The 17,620-nt window shown below is 38.5% G+C and overlaps 1 protein-coding gene, 1 non-coding gene and 1 pseudogene across 2 annotated transcripts in view; 1 reads left to right on the forward strand and 2 right to left on the reverse strand.

Annotated features, from left to right (window-relative positions):
• Positions 1–17,620, reverse strand: part of Sycp1 (synaptonemal complex protein 1) — a 130,565-nt gene that overhangs the window by 78,613 nt on the left and 34,332 nt on the right. The window contains exons 11-13 of the mRNA XM_004667535.2: positions 13,769–13,877; positions 1,590–1,684; positions 1,149–1,333 (exon numbers count right to left, since the gene is read on the reverse strand). Coding sequence (XP_004667592.2) covers positions 1,149–1,333; positions 1,590–1,684; positions 13,769–13,877 — 389 coding nt within the window. The remainder of the gene's footprint in view (positions 1–1,148; positions 1,334–1,589; positions 1,685–13,768; positions 13,878–17,620) is intronic.
• Positions 7,926–8,390, reverse strand: LOC101602450 (annotated as a pseudogene).
• On the forward strand, positions 10,561–10,667 carry LOC123456099. Its single transcript, XR_006634320.1, has one exon. It is a non-coding gene; the product is annotated as a U6 spliceosomal RNA (small nuclear RNA).

Raw genomic sequence — 17,620 nt, forward strand, 5'->3', positions numbered from 1 at the left:
AGAATATATAAGATTAGAGAAGCCAAAAGGCTACCTTTCTTCCCTCACTGTGCATAAGCAGTACAGAAAAATTAGTGAGAGGGCTGGAGAGATGTCTTAGCAGTTAAGGCACTTTCCTGTGAAGCCTAAACACCCATGTATGACTCTCCAGATCCCACATAAGCCAGACACACAAAGGTGAGGCAAGTGCAAGGTCACACTTGCTCATTAGGTGGCAAAAGCATCTGGAGTTCCATTTCAGTGGCTGAGGACCTAGTGTGCCAATTCTCTCTCTCTCTCCAAAATAAAATTTAAAAAATTAAAAAACCATTTTAAAAAAAGAAAAATTAGCCGGGTGTGCTGGTGCATGCCTTTAATCCCAGCACTCAGGAGGCAGAGGTAGGTGGATCACTGTGAGTTCAAGGCCACCCTGAGATTACATAGTGAATTCCAGGTCAGCCTAGGCTAGAGTGAAACCCTACTTCAAAAAAAGAAAAATAGTGAGTTCAAGCTATAACTTGAAAGAAAAATCTGTTCCTCTCCTTAACCCTGCCAAACTTAATTACCAGAATGTCAACTGAACCATAATAACTACTTAGGCTTCAATATATGTTTATATGAATATTTCATAAGGTAAAACATAGATCTAGTCTTTAAAATTCAAGTTTTTAACAAAAATTATTTGGGTTAAATATAAATGAATAACTTTTCCCATATACAGTTATTCATATTCAATAATATAGAGTACTACTTACTTTATCCAAAGCTAGTTACTAAACTTAGAAATCATAAATAAGGTTAAAGATTCCAATGAAAGAATTTCCTCAGCCTGAAAATTATTCTTATGAAGCTAATAATCATTCATAGTATTAATAAATATGTCCTTTCATGGCATCAGAACTCAGGACATGTCTATTTAGCTTGACTACTAGGCAAAGCATATTATTTCTACAGAATAATACCACTTTTAAAATCTTTTCTTAGGATACCTAAGAAGTTACCCAATAACCATTTTTAAATATATTCCTATTCTAGACATAAAAAATTTGATTATAGTTATTATATGAGGTGCATATCAGTTGACAGCCAATAGACTGTCATAATATTAAAAATCAAAAGTAAATTATTTTATTTATTTTCTTATAGGTTTAAAATAAGAGATATTTTACCTTTGCTGTTCTGTTCTCAATAATTCCTCCAGGTTGCAGTTACTAGTTTTTAGTTCAATAACTACAAATGAGTGAGCAGCTTTTTCTTGATTAAATTCTTCCATTTGAGCTTCTTTTTCTTCAGAGAGCTGAGCAATTGTTTTTGTGGCTTTCTGTAAATCTTCCTCTAAAGCCTTTACAGTGCTCTAAATGAATGCAAAAGAAAAGGAATGATCCAAAGGCCTAAAGGGAACAAGAAGCTGAATTCTATTGGTATTTACTTTGGCCTTATATTTTAGTTAATACATTTGATGTTTTCATCCAGTGTTTCTAGCTAAATTATGAGCAATTTTTTAGACTGGGGTTACATCTTTTCTATTTGAACTTCTTGGTCCTTCGACATATTATTAGTATCCATTTAGTATTTACAGCTTGATAATTTAATATATTTTTAAATCATACCACATTTCTCTGCAAAGACATTTTAATATCTTCTAATTCTGATGTCAAGTGGTTCTTCTTCTCATTTAATTCTTTTAAATATTCATCCTGTAATTCTAAAAGAGAAAATTGTAGATAGGTAGCAGATCTCAATAGAAAATGTATACTGAAGAAACCAATTGTTATGGCTAGTATTATTTTTCCTGTATTGGGCAATAGCCCAAAATGAGGAAGAATTGTGGAATATACACACTAAATTTTATTATCATCCATTGTTGAAATTTATATTTATTTACTTGTGCATGTATATGGAATGGGCATATTTGTATGCGTCTGGAGTATATGGGAGGCCAGAAGTCAGTATGTGTCTTCCTCAGTCACTCACCCTCCTTATTTTTAGAGACAGAGTCTCATGCTAAACCTAGAGCTTCACTGATGCAGCTAAACTAGCTAGTGAGCAATCCCTAGAGATCCATCCCCTTGTTTCCACCCCTCAGCATAAAGACTACAAGTATATGTTACCACGTCCAGCTTTTACTTGAGTGCTGGGTTTCTGAACTCAGATCTTCATGCTTATACAGAAAGCAACTTATACACTTAGCCATGTCCACAGCTCCTTCATCAACCTTTCATCCCAAGAACTCAAAGACGCCAATTTTTAACCCATTAAATATTTATTTATATATATATTATATTATATATTATATATATTTATTTATATATATGTTTATATATCTATATATAGATTTATATTTATTTATATTTATTTTATATTTATCTATATTTATATTTATATATATTTATAATAGACTCCAGACAGACATAAAAGTACTCAGTTTCATCAAGCAGATTAACAGACTATTCCTTACTTTTGTTTGTGTATGTCTGTCAAGCTGTCAGGTGTTTCATTTGTTATTAAGAATATTTTTGGGTTGGAAAGATGGATTAGCACTTAAGGGGGTTCCTGCAAAGCCAAAGGACCCAGGTTCAATTCCCCAGGACCCATGTAAGCCAGATGCACAAGGTGGCACATGCATCTGGAGTTCATTTGCAGTAGCTGGAGGCCATGCCACCCTCATTCTTTCCCTCTCTCCTCCCCCCAACCATCTCTATCTCAAATAAATAAAAATAATTTTTATAAAAAGAATTTGTTTGGTTGCTTGACCTGCAGGTCACTAAGAAATCAAGCTGGAGCTCAGCTAGAAACCTCTAAACTGTCGACTAGCTGTTAGAAAGCTGAAAAGAGCTGTAATGTACACAGCCATTTGGAAAATAGAAGTCATCAATGGTGTTAAACAGCAGTGGACCCTGTAAGCTCTAAGATTGGCTGGTCAGGCAAAATGTACCAGCTGGTACAATAGTAGTATGTCTGTTATGAGGAAAACCAACCACTAAGTGGACCAGAGACCCACTCCATAAGAGGGAATACATGTCTGGTACAGAAAATCTGTCAAAAGTCTAAGACTGGGGAGGTCATGAGCCCTAGGAAAGTAACACCTGCTGTTGTCTTATAAAATACATATATTATGGCGACCAATCTACCCTATATAAGCATTTTTAAAAAATATTTATACCCATATATGAATGCTACTCTCATTTTGTTTAGAGAAGCTTCTATTTTCAGATGGAAGTGCCCACTCAAGGTCACACATGTGCACAAGGTGGCACATGCATCTGTAGTTTGATTAAGTGGCTGGAGGCCCTGGAGCACCAATTCCCTCTCACTCTCTCACATTAAAAAAAAAAAAAAAGGCCATGGGCTGGAGGGATGGCTTAGTAGTTAAAGTGTTTGCCTGCAAAGCCAAAGGACCCAGGTTCGATTCCCCAGGACCCACATTAGCCAGATGCACAAGGGGGCACATGCATCTGGAGCTTGTTTTCAGTGGCAACAGGCCCTGCTATGCCCATTCTCTCTCTCTTCCTCTGTCAAATAAAAAAATAAAATAAAATGATTAAAAAAAAAACAGCCAGTCTGTTGGGCTTGCCTCAAAAAGAAAAGAAGAATACGGATTAATCATGATGATACATAAATGGGATGGTAGACCTTATAGCCACTAAAAATGATGACAGAGGCCATAGTGGCAGATGCCTTTAATCTCACTATTTGGGAGGCAGAGGTAGGAGGATCGCTGTGGGTTGAGGTCACTCTCAGACTACATAGTGAATTTCAGATCAGCTTGGGCTAGACTGAAATCCTACCTGAAAAAAACAAAAAAAAAAAAATTATGGCAGAGAACTTCCTGATTATAAATTTGGATATTCATAAATTATTATAGAAAAAATCAGGATAAGAATAATATTTATGTAAACATGGAAAAGGGGAGGGTATACACAAAATATTCTAAGTCTTCTATTTTCATCATAAATATTAAACATTGTATATCTTCACTATATGTTACATTAAAAAGCTTTTGGTCCCACTTAATAGACGATGTTTACTAAATTCTAAATCTCAGTTATTTACCTTACCTGTGTGGAGGGTTATTTTCTTGTAACAGTACTTATGAGAGAAAAAAATAAGAGGTGAAAAAGTTCAGGTACTGTTAGGCAGGACCATACTCTGAACAAAAGGACTTAACATGATGGCCATGCTCTCCAATAACCCTATCACCCACATTCCTGAGCATAATAGGGACCAACAGTTTAAAGACTCCACTGCCGGCCAACAGCTGGGACCCCTCCCTAATTCGAACCTTACAAGGAAGACCTCTGCTCTCTCCTGAAGAGACCAAACTGACACCATGACAGGCTTCAGTAAGGTGCCACCTTAACTAGGCCTAAGTTCCAGTTTCCAGGAGAGGCAGACAAGACTTCAGAGAAAGGGCAGATCATCAGTGATCCTGACATGTGGCCGGAAAAGATAACCGCCCAGGGGCTGAGTTAGTTCCTGGAGACATGTCCCTTCCGTACCTTTTTGCAACCCTTCTGCCCCAACCAATCAAAGATGCACAAATGTAATTGCTGCTTGCCTAGCCAATCATTTTAAAAATTACCTAGCTCACCTGAAACTCCTCTAGACCTAGCCCACCAAAACCTTAGGCCCAATCAAAAGAGTGCAAGTACAGCTACTGTTCAAATTAGCCAATCATGTTAGAAAAGACTAAGCCCACCAAAATTCCTCTATCTATGCTTAATGGGAGCCTATGAGCTCTTCTCAGGGTCACCACTTTGCATGAATGGTTGATCCCCGCATGCTGGCTGATTCTGCAGAATAAAAACACTCTTTGCTTTTACATACTATTTGAGTCTGGGGTCTTTCTTCAGTGATTCTCAGACCCTTACACTCCCATCCTTGAAGTAGTTACTTTCCTCAGCCTGCCTTTTGTTTGTGGCTAGCACCTCATCTTCCTCCGCCCTCCCCTTTAAAAGACCTACACCTTAGGTCCTGGATGCAACTTCTCTGGCCTCACATCTTGGGACCAGTGAACCTCACCGGAAAGCTGTGCCAATAAACCCTAACTAGCTTTACTGATCTGGTCTGGTCTGGTCTTGTTCCTTGCGTCAGTCAAGCCGTTCAGGTACAAAGACAAAAAGAGAAGAAAATAGATGACACATTCAGGATTCTTCAGCAATTTCCTACTGGCATGTGCCACCACAAATGGCAAAATTCAGGATTACAAAGGAAATGGATTCAGACAGAGTTTAAGTATATCTTAATTTGTATACCTATATTTATTGAATTATCACACTGACTGCCATATTTATTCAATTATTATATGTCAATTTTAAAAAATGAAAATGGGAGGACAAAAAGAAGAGGTATCAAAACAGAACTACTTGGAAAGAGGGGTGTGCTCAATGAAATAAGGGTAAGGGGGCCAAAAGTGAGTAAGAGAATGGGAAAATGATCAAATTATATGTTTATGTATCAAAATTCTTAATATTTGATTTATTTACTTGAGAGCATGAAAGAGGCAGAGAGAGAGAATGCATGAGTATAGGTGCACCAGGGCTTCCAGCCACTGCAAATGAACTCCAGATGCATACACCACCTTGTGCATCTGGCTTATATGGGTACTGGGGAATGGAAACAAGGTCCTTTGGCTTTGCAGGCAAGTGCCTTAACCACTAAGCCATCTTTTCAGCCCATAATTTTTTTTAAATGAAATAGAAAGGCACAGTAGATTTGACTACAAAGATAGTAAAGACATGATCATAACAGAATTTATGGACTTGCTCAAAATTTTTTGCTACTTAAATCATAAAGATTATGAATGAGGAAAATGTACTGGACATCAGTCTTCTAGACATCTCTCCAGACAGAGACAATACATGCTGCAAGAAACCAAATAGGAGGTGAAATACAGCATGTCTAGAGAAATTAATGGAGCACAGCAAGCTGTAGACATAGCAAGAGACAACAGGGGTGCAAGAGTCAGAGGCAGAGATTTTCAATGTCCCCTCTTCTCACCCCTGCCATTGCCTGGATGAGCTAGAGATAGAAATCACAGGATGCATGTAGAATTTGTTGCAATATCCAGATTAGCACAGCAGACCCCAAGCTGCACAAATAGGAAATAGCATCCAAGTGTAGTAAAGGAATCTGACATTGAAATTCTAAATGCTCCCCACATCCTCATACCCCTCATTATAAGAACAAGCTATATGAATTTCAGGAAGTTTGTGGCAGAACTGCAATAGCCTAAAGACCACAGAAAAGTACACACAGCTAAGTGGGCCTTCCACACTACTTCAAAGCCTCAATCACACAAAAATCTATCTAGATTGATGCCCAAAGCACCAGAAATAGGGTATAATTTGCAACCTGGGGAAGTAAGATGAGGGAATTCTGACCACAGAAATCCATCTCCCTGGAAGGACACACTGAACTAATTTAACTTGAATTACTGAGACTAGCCCTCCTACTTCTAACCTGAGGACACTAATTTGAGGGGGAGAAAAGGGATAATATGCAAGGAGAGGGAGAAACCTTATCTTTATGAATCAGAAAAATATATTGAGGGCATAACCCCTTCTATTTCAATTTATTGCTCATTTTCTTTATTTATTTTAAGTATTTACAACTCTTATACTTTAATTATTCAAGGCTATGTTTTAACTTATATCTCACTAGAAATGGCTTTTTTCTGTTTTTTCAAGGCAGGGTCTCACTCTAGCCCAGACTGACCTGAAATTCACTCTGTAGTTCCAGCTGGCCTCAAAATCATAGCAACCCTCCTACCTCGGCCTCCCTAGTGCTGGGATAAAAGGTGTGTGCCACCACGCTTGGCTTTGAAGTAACTGTTATATCTGTATATTCGCTAACTCTAATATACATGACACAGTCTCCGTTACTATCCACCTCTAAACCACATACTCTTTTGCATTCGTACCTTACTTTCTTTTCCCCTTTCTTCCTCACTTCACTTACACAAACTCAAGTCCTAAAAAAATAATATTTTCCCTAGCCAGTACCCTAGTACCACTGTCTCTGAGCTTTCTAGTGAATACAAGTGAGGTACACAAGTTATATTCTGCAAAATAATGCTGGAAATGCAGTTGGCTTCCCGCGAATATAAATACATAGGAAGATAACTCACCAGAACAACACCACTTTTATTTAATAAGTGCTTAAAGACTTAAAGCACTAAAAAAGAAAAAAAAGATATAAGCAAGGGATACAAATAAAAAAGGAAGAAGTCAAATTATCCTTTTTGCAGATGACATAATTCTATACTTTAAAAGATCCTACAGCTGGGTGTGGTGTCACACACCTTCAATCCCAGCACTGGCGGGAGGCACAGACATGAGGATCTCTGTACATTTAAGGCCAGCCTGGTTCGGCAACGAGTTCTAGGTTAGACTGGGCTAGAGTGAGATCCCAACTCAGAAAAGACAAAAAAAGAAAAAGAAAAAGAAAAAAGACCTTACAGACTCCACCAGAAAACTCAGTAAAGTTCTGGGAGAAAAAAATTAGCATACAAAAATCAGCTGTGCATACACGTGCATGTATGTGTGTGTGTGGAGTATGTGCATAGCGTGTAGAATGTGTGATTTATCCACATGTTTGCGCAGAAACATGTATGCCATGGATGTGTATGCAGAGGTCAGAGAAGAACATCAGATATCCTTCTATCATTGCTCATCTTCTATTACTTTTTGACAGGGTCTCAACAAACCACATAAATGTTTCAGCCCCCATCCCTCACAGACTGTGATTTCAGATGTGCATGGCTTTTTTTTTTTAAGTGCAAAATAAAAACAAAGCTTCAACTTTTAATATTTTTCCATCTTTTCTTTTAAATATTAAGTGTTTAAAAGGCTGAGCAAAACCATCAGCAGATGAAACAATTTTTTGCAGTCCAAAAGTCATCTCAAGAGTCACCAAAGTTATTAGAACTACAGGGATATTTTGACTTATCTTTCCAGTTCGACTTCTAGAATTTCACCTCACGTATCTGCATCCATCAGACACATGATTTTCTCTGGCAGGCTAACGGAAGAGCATATGTTGCTGTATCTGCCACTCAGCCAATCACATTTCACCTTACTCTTCTGATAATTTCTCAGGAGTATCACCCTCCAGGAGTAGCCACTTTCCACGTCATCATCTATCTCTTTGGCACACAGCTCTTACAGTCAAGCAGTGAGGTCGCCATAAGGAGTCGTCGTTTCTTATTGCGTGATTCCAACTCCTGCACGTCACCAAGGCTCTGCACAAACTCCAAATGTGTAGCTGGCTGAAAGTTTTTAAAGTGACTTCTAGAGGCAGTAGTTCAACAAAGTTATTTTGACTCTCATTTTTTCTTTTTCAATATCAGCAGAATTCAAGTCTATGCTGGAAACTGCCAGATGATTGTTCCTCTTGGAATTTTTCATCATGGTTTGATGTTTTAACCAATTAACCCCATCTGTAACCTACAGAGAAAACTGTAAGCCTACCCAACATCTTTAGAACAAACTATAGATCCCACCATAAGTCAGATAGCTGGGAGTGTGATTTAAAGAATGTTACATTTCTTAACCTCAGTCTCTCACTCTGTGAAATGGGTAGAACTGCTTCTCTCTTATGAAGACTGACAGGGATGGTGAACAGAACATGTACCCTCATATATGAGAGGCTTCTTTTTCCAATGTTTTATGCAAATGAGGCTGTTTTCTACAGTTTTTTCCCCCAACACCTGGTAGTCCAAGGAGGTCTGTCATCCAAGTACTAACCAGGCCTCAGCTTCCAAGATCAGATGAGATTGGACGGGTTCAGGGGGGTATGGCCCATGGAGTTTACATGGTTCTTGTTGTTCCCAAAGAAAATTATCTGCGCAGTAGGCAATGGAAGAGCCTCCTATCCATGGATCCCAGGGCGTCTTCTCCTGCTCTTTCCTGTGCATGGCTTTTTAAATGTGTTTTGGGAAGTAGAACTTGGCCGTCTGAGGCCTGAAAGGTTCTCATGCTTAAGGGACAAGTGTTCTGAACTGCTGAACCATCTTCCTAGTCCTAATCAGTAGATTTTCTATACACCAGTAACAAACTGAGAAAAAAAAATGGAAAAAATTCTCATCTATGATAGCTTCAAAAAAAATAACAAAATAAGCCAGGTGTGGTGTTGCGCGCCTTTAGTCCCAGCACTCAGGAGGCAGAGGTAGGAGGATCACCGTGAGTTCAAGGCCACCCTGAGACTACATAGTGAATTCCAGGTCAACCTGAACTCGTAAACAAAATGAAATAAAAATAAAAACAAAACAGGGCTAGGGAGATGGCTAAGGCACTTGCCTACAAAGCCAAAGGACACAGTTCAATTCCCCAAGACCCACCTAAGCCACATGCACAAGGAGGCTCATGTGTCTGGAGTTCATTGGCACACCCATTCTTTCTCTCTATCTGCCTCTCTCTCGCTCGCTCTTTTTTTCTCACTCTATCTCAAGTACACAAAATATTTTTTAAATTAGTTTAAAAATAATAACAACAACAATGAGATTCCAGGGCAGCTGCCTGGAAGCAAACAAATCAGGGGAACCTCAATGGCAAACAGGCCAGGATGCCATTGTGAGACAGGGCTGAGCACAGGCTGGGTGCCAGGGCAAGATGCCATTCTACTGCAGCTGTGGGGGAGGTAACAAACCAGGTGAAGGACAGTGGCAAGCAGCCAACCAACTTGGATTCTACTTCTCACACCCACCTTGCAAGCACCCCCCCAAAAGAAAAATATCTGAAGAAGGGCTAAACCAGAGGCAAATGAGGAGCAGCTCCAGCAACCAGAGAAGCTTGGAGCTGATCTCACTCCAAAAAGCAAGATAACCAATAGGAATAGGAGAAAAGCCCCCAGTTTAGACACCAGACAAGCCAGGTCTCCCGTTACCTAGACTTGCTGGGAGGTGGCACACGCAAAGTAGACCCAGCTTAGGCTCAAGTACACCCACCCCAGCCCAGTAGATAGTCTTCAATCCCATACCCACCATGATCAAATCAGACCAGCCGCCCAACACAGGCTATATAAGAGCTGTTGCTGCATCCTCAGTAAGACAACTGATGTCGAGATAGGCAGATGCCAATGCAAAGCAAATAACACACAAAAATCAATCAAAGGAATCCTCACAAATATTACCTAGTCCCACAATGGAAGCCCCCAATGAAACCTTAAAGGAAATCCAACACAAAGAATCATAAAACAAAATTTCGGGCTGGAGAGATGGCTTAGCAGTTAAGCACTTGCCTATGAAGCCTAAAGACCCCAGTTCAAGGCTTGATTCCCCAGGACCCACATTAGGCAGAAGCACAAGGGGGTGCATGCCTCTGGAGTTCATTTGCAGTGGCTGGGAGCCCTGGCACACCCATTCTCTTCTCTCTCTTTATCTGCCTCTTTCTCTCTCTGTGTCACTCTCAAATAAACAAATAAAAATGAACCAAAAAAAACTTAAAAAAAAAATCTCAACAAGCATTAATGAATTTAATGAGACCATGGTTAAATGGGAAGAAACTGGACAAAAAGGACAAAGAAGAACTACAAGAATGGCTGAAGGAAATGAAAGAAAATAATCAAAAAGAATTCAAATTAGTGCTCGCCTTGGCAGCATATATACTAAAATTAGAATCATACAGAAAAGATTAGCATGGCCCCTGTGCAAGGATGACAGGCAAATCCATGAAGCATTCTATTATTTAAAAAAAAAAGAATTCAAATTATAAATCATAGGATGGCTCAATGAATTGGAAGAAATGTAACAAAAAGAATTCAAAGGAGGTCACAGTGGTTAAGGAGCTTGCCTGTAAAACCTAGTGACCCAAGCTCAATTCACCAGTACACAAATTAGAACTCAGGCTGGAGAGATAGCTTATCAGTTAAGATGCTTGCCTACAAAACCAAAGAACCAGGGTTCAATTCCTCACAACACAACAAGTTAGCACAAGGAAATTCTACTTCTCAGGTGACAAATGAATATGTAAGTTTCAATAGAATTAGAAAGAAACAGAAGATGAAAAATAACCAAAAAGAATTTTTCAGCTGGGTGTGGTGGTGCAGGCCTTTAATCCTAGTACTTGGGAGGCCAAAGTAGGAGGATTGCCATGAGTTTGAGGCTACCTTGGGACTACATAGTGAATTCCAGGTCAGTCTGAGGTAGAGTGAGACCCTACCTCGAAAAAACAAAAAAAAATTTTTTTTGTAAATTAAAAAAAAGTAGGTAGGCTGGAGAAATGGCTTAGCAGCTAAGGCACTTGCCTGCAAAGCCAATGGACCCAGCTTCAATTGCCCAGTACCCACGTAAGCCCAATGCACAAGGTAGTGAATGCATCTGGAGTTTATTTGCAGTTGCTAGAGGCCCTGGAGCACCCATTTTCTCTCTCTCTCTTTCTCTCCCTCTCCCCCTCTCCCTCCCTCCCTTCCTCTTTCTGTCTCTGTCAAAGAATAAAATATTTTCAAAAATAATAGGTAAGACAGATATTGAAGTATAAAATATCAATGATTAATGTATTCAAAATGAGTTAATATGTGATTTTTAAAACAAGAAGATTTAAGTAGAGAATTGGAACCTTTGCAAAAAAATCAAAGGAAAATTTAGAAGGAAAATATATGGTTGAGGTACACATGTAGATATATTCAAAACTAATTAAATACAACAGAGAAAGCATTAGATATAACAGGTCAATAAAAGATACTCCAATGGGTCAGGGTCTGATAGCATATGCCTGTAATCCTGGCATTCAGAAAGTGAAGCAAGAGGATTACGTAGCCAGCCAGAAATACAGAGTAAGTTCTAGACCAGCCTGAACTTAAAAGAAAAATTTTTTAAACTGAAACAAAAAGAAAAACAAATGGAAGATATGTATGTGTGGACAACAGTGGAAACTAATTTAAATGAACACATGTCAGTGGTTATGAGTCTAAACATAATCACATTAATATAATACATAATCACACAGAATTAATCATTAATTCCTAATTACTACTGTTACCACTTTATATGATTAAATATTGATTCATCTAAACATTTACTGAACTCCTATTACATACAAAGCAATGTGGTGGCAATAGAGTCAAAGAGATTAATAAGACATAGCTTTTCCCCTTAAGATTCATAGTCACAAGAGAAAGGAAGAGGCTTATACCCTTATTAAGAGTGAGGAAGCAGGCTGGAAAGATGGCTTAGCAATTAAGGTGCTTGCCTGCAAAGCCAAAGGACCCAGGTTCGATTCCCCAAGACCCACGTAAGCTAGATGCACAAGGAGGTGCATGCATCTGGAGTTCATCTGCAGTTGCTGGAGGCCCTGGTATGCCCATTCTCTCTCTCTCCCTATTTCTCTCCTCCTCTCTCTCAAATAAATAAATAAAATAGTTTTTCAAAAAGAGAGTGAGGAAGAGTATACAAGAATTTAGACAACCAATTTAAAATAAGAGATTCATTTTGGGTACAGAAGTAGCCAAAAGCATGGAGTGAAGAAAGAATATAAAATATATCAAAAATCAAATAACTGGGCTGGAAAGATGGCTTAGCGGTTAAGTGCTTGCCTGTGAAGCCTAAGGACCCTTGTTCAAGGCTCGATTCCCCAGGACCCACTTTAGCCAGATGCACAAGGGGGTGCACGTGTCTGGAGTTCATTTGCAGTGGCTGGAAGCCCTATGCACCCATTCTCTCTCTCTCTCTCTCTCTCTCTCTCTCTCTCTCTCTCCCTCCCTCCCTCCCTCCCTCCCTCCTTCCCTCCCTCCCTCCCTCCGTCCCTCTCTCCCTCCCTCCCTCTTTCTCTCTCTGTTTGTTGCTCTCAAATAAATTTTAAAAAATTAAAAAAAATCAAATAACTGCAATATACTTATAATAATAGTAATAAAGTAGTGAGCATAACAAAATTAGTAATCATAAATTAGTAGGAACCATATAATTATTTGCCATGTGAAGATAAATAGAAAGAAGAAGTCACTATGCTCTGGAATATAAATGGTACTTCACAAAATATATTATGCCTTCCAAGTGTCCTATAGTTTCAATAAGCTTGAAAAGTAGAAAACAGTCTAAAGATGCCAAAATATTTAAGGTCCTTCAAAAATAGATGCAGTCATTTACAGTCTCATTTGTCTAAGTTCCCTTAAGATAAGCACACTCATCAGTTTAACAAATGCACCTTAACCTTTGCACTTTCATGACTTGTACAAGCCATGTCTTCTTCTGACTATACAACTCCTCTCCAAGTCACTCTTGAAGGAACATATTCGACAGTGTTACTCTAATGCTTTTCCAAATGTCTTGTTCTGAGAATCAATAACTTTTCACATGTTGTTTCCACAAAACTCATTTATTTATAAAGCATTTGCTGATTGCCTCGTATTGTTTCAGGCACTGTCCCTAAGTACTTGAAATATCAAAGAACAGAGAAGAATTTGACTGGACCCACCCCACCATAAAGAAATGATAAAAGTTTAGGTGACAGAAATGTTCATTACCCATGATCATGAGGCATTGTGTACTTTAACCAAAAGAATCACATTGCACAATCATAAACACATAAAATGTTATATATTGTTCAAGAAATTGAAAGTTAATGTCTTTTTTAGTGTGTTCTTGAAACTTTGAAGGTTGAAAATATGGAAAGAGAGGAGTATATGTACTTTCAAAAAGCTCCCCAAATGATTCTATTATACCCTCCTACAATTGGCCCAACTCAAGTTAAAGATTAAAGCACTAGAAAGTATTAAATTTGTGATGACACCCAAAATTTAGAACATAAAAGAAAAATACATACATTATTACAATTTTTCCCATATAAATTCTTACTTGTCTTTTCCTCTAATTGAGTAACGTTATTTCTGGATTCCTCTAGCAGAAATGTTAAATCTTTCATTTTATTTTCTTTCTCAGTACTTTGTATCAGTAGTAGTGATACCTAAAAATAAAATGTTTTAAAAAGCATTATAGGTATAAAAAAAATGACATTTATCAGCTACAATTGTTTTATATATTTGTTAATATGATTCTTCAGATGGCTGTGCTAGGCATTTAATACATGCCTATAAAACAGTTACAGAATGATCTGGAGAAATGGGTTAGCAATTAAGGTGCTTGCCTGCAAAGCCTAAGGACTCATGTTCAACTCTACAGGTCTCACTCACGGTGGACTCACAGTGACACAAGCATATAATGTTGCACATGCACACAAGGGAGCACACATGTCTGGATTTTGATTGCAATGGATGGAGGCCCTGGCATGCCAATTCTTTCTCTCACTCTCTCATAAAAAAAAAAAAAAGCCAGTCTGTTGGGTTTGCCTCAAAAAAAATATACTTTCTGAATCTATGCTTAAACTACCATAATATACTTAATATTATACTGTATATTTTAAGTTATTACTGAGAAGATTACAAATGTAATTGCTGACTCATTCAATAAATTACAAAGAACACCAGAAATGACAAATACTGAGTTTACAATTTACTTTTAAGAAACTCAGCCTTCTTACAAACTACTATTGAATATTACTAGGACTAAAATAAAATGGCACAAAAATTGAGAAAGGAACAACTAGGTTGGTATTGTAGGGAAAAATTAATTCTCAAAAAATGTCATTGTATCTTGACAGATATATAGAGTGCATGTGAAGAAACAGCAGAAACTAAACTTATAAAATAGAAGTTGAGCCCTCTAAACACTTATGTTTATACCCACATATTAATGCTACTTTTCACTTTTAGTTGGAGAAGCTTCTTTTTTTCAGATGGTGGTGACCCCTTGGAGAGATTTTAAAGTATTTAAAAGAACAGAGAAGAATTTGACTGGACCCACCGTAGAGAAATGATAAAAGTTAACTCATGAAATTACAAAGATTTTGCACTGCAAAGGACACAATGAAAAAAGCAAAGAGGCAACCTACAGAATGGGAAAAAATCTTCGCCAGCTATATATCTGATAGAGGATTAATATCTAGGATATACAAAGAACTCAAAAAGTTAAATAATAAGGAATCAAACAAGCCAATCAAAAAATGGGCTATCGAGCTAAATAGAGCATTCTCAAAGGAAGAAATACGAATGGCATATAAGCATCTAAAAAAATGTTCCACGTCACTAGTCATCAGGGAAATGCAGATTAAAACTACACTGAGATTCCATCTCACTCCTGTCAGATTGGCCACCATCATGAAAACAAATGATCATAAATGTTGGCGGGGATGTGGAAAAAAAGGAACCCTTCTACACTGCTGGTGGGAATGCAATCTGGTCCAGCCATTGTGGAAAACAGTGTGGAGGTTCCTAAAACAGCTAAAGATTGATCTACCATATGACCCAGCTATAGCACTCCTAGGCATATATCCAAAGGACTCATCTCATTTCCTTAAAAGTACGTGCTCAACCATGTTTATTGCTGCTCAATTTATAATAGCTGGGAAATGGAACCAGCCTAGATGTCCCTCAACAGATGAGTGGATAATGAAGATGTGGCACATTTATACAATGGAGTTCTACTCAGCAGTAAAGAAAAATGAAGTTATGAAATTTGCAGAAAAATGATGGATCTGGAAAGTATTATACTAAGTGAGGTTACCCAGGCCCAGAAAGCCAAGCGCCACATGTTCTCTCTCATATGTGGATCCTAGCTACAGATGATTGGGCTTCTGCGTGAGAATGAAAATACTTAGTAGCAGAGGCTAGTAAGGTAAAAGGGAGACATAAAGGGTAGAGAAAGGAAGGGAAGAGGATACTTAATAGGTTGATATTATATATATGTAATTACAATGATTGTAATGGGGAGGTAATATGATGGAGAATGGAATTTCAAATGGGAAAGTGTGGGGTGGGGAGGGAGGGAATTACCATGGGATATATTTTATAATCATGGAAAATGTTAATAAAAATTTAAAAAAAAAGAAATGATAAAAGTTTAGGTGACAGAAATGTTCATTACCCAAGGTGATCATGAAGCATTGTGTAAGTGCCCAGATAACTTTTTCTTTCTCTCTCCAGATCCTACTTAAGCCAAATGTACAAAGGCTAGGCAAGCACAAGGTCACACATGCCCACTAGGTGGCACAAGTGTCTGGAGTTCAATTGCAGTGGCTGAGGACCTGGTACACTAATTCTATCTAAAAAATAAATATGAGCTAGAGAGATGGCTTAGTGGTTAAGGTGCTTGCTTGCAAAGCCAAAGGACCCAAGTTCAACTCCCCAGGACCCACATAAGCCAGATACACAAGGGGGCACATGCATCTTGAGTTCGTTTGCAATGGTTAGACGCCCTAGCGCGCCCATTCTCTCCTTCTCTCTCTCCCTCTCTCTCTCTCTCTCTCTCTCTCTCTCTCTCTCTCTCTCAAAATAAATAAATAAAAATAAAATAATAAAAATTTAAAAACCAATCCAGGAATGATGGCACATGCCTTTAATCCCAGCACTGGGGAGGCAGAGGTAGGAGGACTGCTGTGAATTAGGGGCTACCATAAGACCACATAGTAAATTCCAAATTAGCCTGAGCTACAGCAAGACCCTGCCTTGAAAAAAGAAAAAGTTATCCGGGCATGCTGGCACATGTCTTTAATCCCAGCACTCGGGAGGCAGTGGTAGCAGGATTGCCATGAGTTCGAGGCTACCCTGAGACTCTATGGTGAAATCCAGGTCAGCTTAGGCTAGAATGAGACCCTACCTCAAAAAAAATAAAAGAAAAAGAAAAATAGGAGAAAATTTAAGATCCTACTAAGGAGAAAATAAGTTGCTCCAAAGAATCCTGGAATCTTTCAAGAGTCAGAGGCCACAGACACTGGATCAGATGTGTATGAACAAAAGACTAATGTTGCCATCAGCTTCTGGTTGCTGGACAAACATCCAACCAGAAGCACTTCATGAAAGGGAAGGGGTTTATTTCAGGCTTACAAATTCCAGAGGAATATTAGAAGCAGCTGGCTTATTTTCATAGATCATGGCAGAGAGACATGACCAAATAACCCACACTATAAAACCCACCAGAGCTCAAACTGCTCTAAACACACCTAGTAGGGTTGGACTCAAGATGGGTCCCCAAACACACCTCAGGGTTAGACTCCAACATCCACCCCCAGTGATACCTCCTCCAACTAAGCTGCTATAGACCCAAGTTACATGCTCAATTCTTAATAAAAAATGCTCAGTCTGGGGCAGGCATGGTTGCACATGCCTTTAATCCCAGCACTCTGGAGGCAGAGGTAGGAGGATCGCTGAAAGTTTGAGGCCACCCTGAGGCTACAAAGTGAATTCCAGGACAGCATGAGCTACTGCAAGACCCTACCTCAAAAAACAATAAACAAAACAAACAAAAAAGCTCAGTCTATGGGACATACACTCAAACTACCACAATTAAGTATAAGGAAATGATATCAAAGATCATAGTATCTCTGTCATTTAACTCAACCCTCTCACCCTGGACTCTAATTACTACCTAGAGCCAATGTAGTCACAGAGAACTAACCTTGCTCTAACACTGCAAGGAATATGCATAGCATATTCAAGACCCTTAGTTCAAACTCCAGTACCTCAAAAACAATAAAAAGGTCATCTCTAAAATATATATTCTAATTACAGACAGAGAGATAAGGATATAATGGAAAAGTCATGATACAGGCTGATGAGATTCAATTGGCCTTTCCTATCTGCCATACTCTGCACC

The sequence above is a fragment of the Jaculus jaculus genome, chromosome 19 (genome assembly GCF_020740685.1).
Source record: "Jaculus jaculus isolate mJacJac1 chromosome 19, mJacJac1.mat.Y.cur, whole genome shotgun sequence".
In the NCBI taxonomy this organism is placed as follows: domain Eukaryota; kingdom Metazoa; phylum Chordata; class Mammalia; order Rodentia; family Dipodidae; genus Jaculus; species Jaculus jaculus.